This window comes from Anoplophora glabripennis, unplaced genomic scaffold (genome assembly GCF_000390285.2).
Source record: "Anoplophora glabripennis isolate ALB-LARVAE unplaced genomic scaffold, Agla_2.0 scaffold306, whole genome shotgun sequence".
In the NCBI taxonomy this organism is placed as follows: Eukaryota; Metazoa; Arthropoda; class Insecta; order Coleoptera; family Cerambycidae; genus Anoplophora; species Anoplophora glabripennis.
In genome coordinates, this window is record NW_019417798.1 from 105,422 (window position 1) to 112,531 (window position 7,110).

The following is a 7,110-nucleotide window of genomic DNA, read 5'->3' on the forward strand; positions in this document are numbered from 1 at the left end:
CCTTAGCAAAGCGCATCCCAGGCTGCATAGCCGCACTACCCTACCCAACCATACCACACATAAACATGACACTACCCCCGGGGTTTACACAGACGAGCCGGCGAAGCAAGAAGAGCGCCAGAAGAAAGGGCCCTAGCCGGCGGGGCCCAGCCAGGACAAAAGGAGGTCCCACAAAGCGCCTACACCGGCCGCATTTGCGGTCGGGGTAGACGACGGATGGGCCTAAGGGCCACCTTAGCAAAGCGCATCCCAGGCTGCATAGCCGCACTACCCTACCCAACCATACCACACATAAACATGACAAGCCAATTTCTAGCCATGGAATAATGGCGCGACTGCAAGAATAGTGCCAGAAGAAAGGGCCCTAGCCGGCGGGGCCCAGCCAGGACAAAAGGAGGTCCTACAAAGCTCCTACACCGGCCGCATTTGAGGTCGGGGTAGACGACGGATGGGGCCCACCTACGAAGGCTGTCCAGGCCTACACGAGATAAGGCAGGATAAAGAGGGATAATCCCCCTCGATCTCAAATCATTGAGGCCAATTTCTAGCCATGGAATAATGGCGCGCGCGCGTGTCGCGCTCTAGTTTGTGATCTAAAAAGATTTGCATGGTGAAGTCATTGCTCCATACTCTTCATGATCCAAAATCTCTTGGAGCATAGATTAGTGTCTTGGAGCCACTAGGTCTACTAGGAGTAGCATCAATAGCATCTAACGAACAGGGCTTACATTGTTCGAAGTTAGAATAGACAAACACGGTACGGTACGACTTTTCTGAGTACCTGTTTTTTTCAATCCGATACTCGATTTGTGAAGGAGTCTGGTTAACACGATCCCACCGATCCCATTATTAGGATGGGTTCCTTCTACAATCAATAAATTTGTAAATGTCTATTGCTTATCTCTATATTTTTTTCATAAACGCAAAACCCAGATAAACTCATTCTAATTCTATATCAAAGCTTTATTAAAATAAAATAAAGTAGAATAAAAGAAGACTTTATTTTCCTAGAATACAAATTGTTAAATAATATTGTTTCCGTTAAGTATCCATTGTACTATTTAACTCATTTCTCACAGCTTCAGCGGCTTCGTGCATTTCCAGTCCTTCCAATATATACAAAAGGTTGTCTAAAGTGGCATCTTCGTCATCCTCAAACCATATTTGCAACAAATTCCTAGCCTGTTCAAATTCTGTAGGATTCTCATTTTTGAAAAATTCTATTTCGTCTGGCTTGTATCCTAAAAACAAAATATTAAGCTAAACAATTGGTTTTCTCAATAAATATTGATATAATTTTTAAATAGCTTACCGAGCTTGACAGCAAGTTTTTCCCAGTCAGGAGATATCTTTTGGCTAAAATACAGTAGCTGTTGTACCGTAATCTTATGATCTTGCCTAGGATTACTGTCATCGACAAATTCTTCTTGGTCATTCTGTTTAAGTTCTTCGGTACCCTGCTCCTCCTCTGTAAGAAAATTATCTATTTCCGCATCATTCTGACCCTCCTGGCTATTCTCTTGGCTTTTTCCAGGTCTTTCATGGGCTATTTTCCGGACCATCATCTCCAAATATGACGACAAGGGATTCATAATCGTGGTACTGTATGTGAAGAAATGTGGGCTGCGCCTTGCGAGTAACCTCAAGGCTCTCCAACCGAAATTTCCATCTTTCAAGAGAATTTCTTCGTCTTTAACAGGTTTTTCCAACTGCTCTATTGCCTCACTGAAGTAGTCCTCTAGAGATGGCAAAAAGTCCCTTTCTTTGCCTTTACACGCTTCCAAATTATTAGGGCAGAGGTTCCACAGTTTCGTTAATTCTCCACTTGAAGAAGAAAAAAATTTAAATAATAAATTTGGCAAAATACAATAGCTCTTATTATTCAAGATATAAATAAATTATTCATATAAAAGTCAGAGTAAATAAAAAGTACTGTATTATAAAATTATTTTGAAATGTGTGATGTATGAAAGTGTTGTGGTTTAGAAATTGATATTTTTTTAATGAAACAACTTATACACGGTGTCACTCTAAATTCTATGGCTTTCTAGCAACTAATAATTTTTGATAATCAAATTTGCCACCAAATTTTTTTTGGTTCCGAAGACAAGGGGGCCCTCGAAAAAGTGTATTAAGGTGGTTTCTCGCCAAATGGCGTAGCACTCTCAGATTCCACATGTCATAAAACCCCTCTGTACCGAATTTAGTGATTCTTGTACAAGAGGTTTCTGAGATATAAAAAGACTATTCTTTGGGGCAGATTTCAGGGGCTGTAACTCCGAAAGAGGAAGCCACTTGGCAAAAAGAAAAAATACGAGTCCGCTAAATTTGTCTTAAAAATCTATGACCAAATTTTGTTGCATTAATTTCGGGACACCCTGTATACTGTATTGCAGCAACAATAATGCACATAAAAATTTCGGACCACTTTTATTTTGAAGAGAATCTCAAAACAAACCTATTTTTCCTTTGACTATTTTCTCTAATGTCAATGTCAATATTCTCCGAACTATACATGAAAGAAGGGAGAAAAATTTACCTTTTTACATTTCTTTTTTACATTTTCTTGCGTTAACAATTATGCACAACTTTTTCAGCGGGTGTATATCAAAATTTTCATTTTACATAATATTTAGAACTACTTCCAACAAAAATTAGCGTTACTATATGAAACATTCATACAACCTACTTTTAAAACAGATACCGATTGGACTAAATATCATTACACCTGATATGATAGCAGGTTGCTAGATGGGTAAAAAATAAATGAGCAATGTTAATTTGGCAAAATGACAATGAATATGTCATCCTTTGTTTGAGTTTTTAGTTTAGTAGTTTATGAAAAGATTTTTTAATACGTTAGGTAATTTTGTAACTTTCTGATGAACTATTAGTTTTTACTAGAATCGAAATAGAATTTATATAATGCAGTGCTGTTTTAAGTTAACCTTTATAGTAAAACTTAAAGTGGTACTTACTGGTGTCTTATATAGTGTAACTTTATAAATTATAAAGTTATTGGTTTGTGTTTAGCGAAGAAAATTATTTAAAAGGTTCAAAGGTTTTCACCATGAAATTTGTGTTTTTAAATGTCATAAATAAGACCCCCATTCAAAATTATATCTTGCATGTTTTTAATATTTGAATAAGACAGACATACCTACTAACGGAACAACGGAAAAATTAAATTAAGAATTACTGATAACAATTATAAAAATTTAAGTTTAAAAGATTTACCTGCCCATATAATATCTGCCTTGACTATTAGCTTCTTTTATAATATCCCCCAATAATGGCTTTTTGGTCTCGCTTGTTTTTTTTTCTGATTCTATTGAAGTGGATTGCACCTTCTTTATTTCTACAGAATTAAAACCGATAATAACTAATTTACTGATATGTATTATTTCATGTTTATTTTACCTGGACAACCATCATTTTTCCATGAGTTCCACAACTCCTCTCTGGCCAAAATATTCTTCACTATTTTTGCAAATTTTTCTCCGTCCGGTGGGGTTTCTTTTAATAAATTGTACACTTTTTCTGTTTGATTTTGTATCCAATCTTTCTGATCAGATTTTAATTCATAACTTTCACTAAAAAGAGTATTTTAGGTCATTATAATAAGATGTAATTCATATTTTCTTTTGATACTTACGATTTAAACTTAACCGTAGATATTAAATACTGAAACACTATTAAAAACTGAAGTAAGACTGATCTTCGGAAGTTAACATCGTGCAACTGTAAGTCTAATAATTTCTGACTCGTCAAATATTTTGCAAAATATCCAACAGTTGTATTATTGTCAGAAGTAACATAATCAAGTTTTATCCCTTGAAATGTATTTAATATAGTAGAAGAATGCTAAAAAATAATAAACTTGTTTGAAAGATACTAGTACATATAGTACCTAAATTATCACCTTAATCATAAAATTTAATTACTTACCGAACAAAATAGTTTCCACTGTACTTTTGTATAGCACTGGTTAGGATTTCTAAAAAAATCTTGCAACTGCCAAAATTTGCAATAAAACGTGAAATCAATAACATGTTTTTCACTTCCTGTTTGTATTTCTGTAATTGCATCGTCAGATGGGTCGGTTCCATATTCCGTTACATTTTCTAAATTAAATTCTCTTACAATATTTAGTCCAGATCTTTCCGAAAATGGGAAGAACTTGGCTAAGAATAAGAGTATTTTTCCACAAAAAACTGTTGCAGTGGTGCGTGATAATCGTCTCAATAAATCATTACAAAGTCTTAGTAAATTATTTTTACAACCGGTGAAAAATAAGTCCTCTTTCCAAACATGTACATTTTGTTCAACAAAATTGAACATATCCTCACAAGTGTCTAAAGTTAAGGTTTCAAAGATATCACCAAGAAGAATAACTGGCATAGTAGGGCTGCTGAGTCCTTTACGACATGAATGTATAGAGAATTCAACAAATTGTTTCAGTTCTTCAACATCTACTTGTTCTTCAAGAAGTTTCAGTAAAATATCTCTAAAAGTCTGATCTAAAGGAGACTTGAGATCTATTTCAGTTTTATTTAAAGACTTTACTTTTTGTTCTAATATATCTAAGTTCTTTGCTTTAAAAGACTTTTGTAGAACGTCCTGAAATTCATGTCACATTTGATAATTATTCAATAAAGACATTTACAAATTAAGTCTTACCTTATACTCGATTCGAAGTGTTTCAAAATTCCACTCCATTTTACAAACATCAAATTATTATTTTATATTAGTATTCTTACGTTCTAATCCTGTTATTAAACAAACGACGCTAAAGATTAAGGTTAATTTATATATTTTCTTCTACCTCTTCCGAACAATCTGAACTATGTTATTCACTTCTTCTTCTTCCAAATAAATTAAATTGGTGAAAAGAGTTTAATGTAGAAAATAGTTTGGCTTAATAGTTAATTAAAATACACCGGCCGCATTTGCGGTCGGGGTAGACGACGGATGGGGCCCACCTACGAAGGCTGTCCAGGCCTACACGAGATGAGGCAGGATAAAGAGGGATAATCCCGCTCGATCCCAAATCATTGAGGCCAATTTCTAGCCATGGAATAATGGCGCGAGTTAATTAAAAAATTTTTTTAAAGTTATTTAACACAACTTTAGAACAATTAAAATCTATATTAATAAGTGAAAGTGAAGTAGTATGAGTGAATATTTCAAACATATTTTCGATATTAGAGTTAACCGGCTTGGTTTCAAATCAAATCACCAACACACAAAAACAAAAAATTCCTCTTTTTACTCAATGCTCAATGACGGATCCGCAAGCCGGCAAATGTCAAAATTGTAAACAAAACAAATCGAACTATTGCGGTTGGGCTACCCTTTGTAATTTAATATAAAAAAGGTATAGGAGTGACAAAAGGCTTGCATGTTTATTCAATAAATTTAATAACCGCATTGTTGACGTATGCTTTTCAACACCTAAGGTGTGAGTAATCAATACTGACATGGAAACAAAAACTGCTTCAAGTTTTTGGTGGTTGAAATCTGCCCCTTTGACTACAGAAATTCAAGACAGCGAAAATAACCTTGTAGTTCCCAAGCTAGACCTACATTCTTCTAGTTCGATAGCCAATTTGTTGGATAAAGACAAGAACAGTAATTGTGATTCCGAAGTGGATGTAGGAAGTATAATCGAAGAGATTAACAGGGTTGCTGCACAGAGCCCTTTGGGTCCTTATGAGAAAAGTGTAGGGGATAGAAGTATTGATGATATTATGAAGGAGGCAGAAAGAATCTATATGGAAAGCTCAAAGAGCTTTGAACAGCTTAGCCAGAGAAGCAAAACTTCTCAGAATATAAGTGATTTACTCTCTAATATGTCAAAAGATTCTACCCCTACACCAAAAAGTGTGAGCCCTCTTCCAATTGACCCAGATCCTGAATATAACAGTGAAAGTGATGATGATGAGTATACTACAGATTTTTCTGAAGAAAGTAAAGTGGAATCTAATCCGTCCCCTATCGAAAAAACTGATAATCAGAAATTTACTGATTTTGATGAAGCTAATAAAAACACATTACCCTCTAAAGAGAGTAAAGTAGTGTCTTCCGAAGACGAAGTTAAAAGTGTTAAAGAAACTGTTGAAGATGAGAGGTCTCTAAGCATTTCTAAATCAAACCTTTCAGTAAAGAATGTTCCAATTTCTCAGCAGGGTAGTGTAAATAATACATTTGAAAAAAGTGAAAATTTTCTCGATGTAGTAACGACAGAGAAGTCTAAACAGGTTTTGGTTAGTGATATAGATAGTGAAAGACTTCAGAGACTTAATGAAGTAATTAATTTAAAGAATGATTTAATAAGAACCTTAGAAGATGACAACAAATCTTTGAAAAGCGACATTCATGAAGTTAAGGTGAGTAATTTATTAATATACTTATCTATATAGTTTTTTCTACAATTTGTTTAAGTATGCAACAAATACATTTTATTTTTTAGCCCACAATTGTAAAATAGATAGAGTAATACAAACTGTTTCTGAATTCCGATAGCAAATTGTGTACGATACACACACTATGTGTAGTTCTTAATAAAATACAGTTGCAAGCAATTGCACAAAATTAACGTTTTCTGTTGGATTTAGGATTTAGTAAAGCTTTCTCATGCACAAAATTATTTTATTATGTGCCCTATAATAATAGGAATAAAGATGTTCTGTCTGATGATTTTAGATAGTTTAGTTACTTGAGTGTAGTTAGCCCCCAAAGTTAGCCCCCAAAACTAAATTAATAAAAATAAATATCTAACAATTCTATGATCATCTATGATTGTACTACAACCAAATTTCACCCACAAATTTACTTGTCCGGTCCGGGGGTGGAAATGGCGCGACTTATAAAGTTAGCCCCCTATTCTTGCTATAACTGTCCTGGGACCCGGACAAGACGAAATGACCTAAGGAATAGTTGAAAGAGGTGTACTGTAACGCATTTCCACCATCAAAATGACTTGTCCGGTCCGGGGGTGGAAATGGCGCGACTTACAAAGTTAGCCCCCTATTTTTGCTATAACTGTTCTCGGACCCGGACAAAACGAAATGATCTAAGGAATAGTTGAAGGAGGTGTACTGTAACGCA

General features: G+C 34.8%; 2 protein-coding genes across 2 annotated transcripts in view; one reads left to right on the forward strand and one right to left on the reverse strand.

Moving 5' to 3' along the window:
• Positions 1-982: 982 nt before the first annotated feature.
• Positions 983-4,789, reverse strand: LOC108909260 (THO complex subunit 1). Its single transcript, XM_018713532.1, has 7 exons — positions 4,681-4,789; positions 3,949-4,620; positions 3,656-3,864; positions 3,421-3,593; positions 3,238-3,358; positions 1,313-1,824; positions 983-1,241 (listed from the first exon to the last, which is right to left on the reverse strand). The coding sequence occupies exons 1-7, from the start codon at positions 4,717-4,719 to the stop codon at positions 1,042-1,044; spliced, it is 1,926 nt and encodes a 641-aa protein (XP_018569048.1). The 5' UTR covers positions 4,720-4,789; the 3' UTR covers positions 983-1,041.
• Positions 4,790-5,341: 552 nt separating this feature from the next.
• Positions 5,342-7,110, forward strand: part of LOC108909272 (centrosomal protein of 162 kDa) — a 50,915-nt gene continuing 49,146 nt past the window's right edge. Inside the window, exon 1 of the mRNA XM_018713565.2 lies at positions 5,342-6,389. Within this exon, the coding sequence (XP_018569081.1) occupies positions 5,481-6,389 (909 nt within the window). The 5' untranslated portion in view covers positions 5,342-5,480. The remainder of the gene's footprint in view (positions 6,390-7,110) is intronic.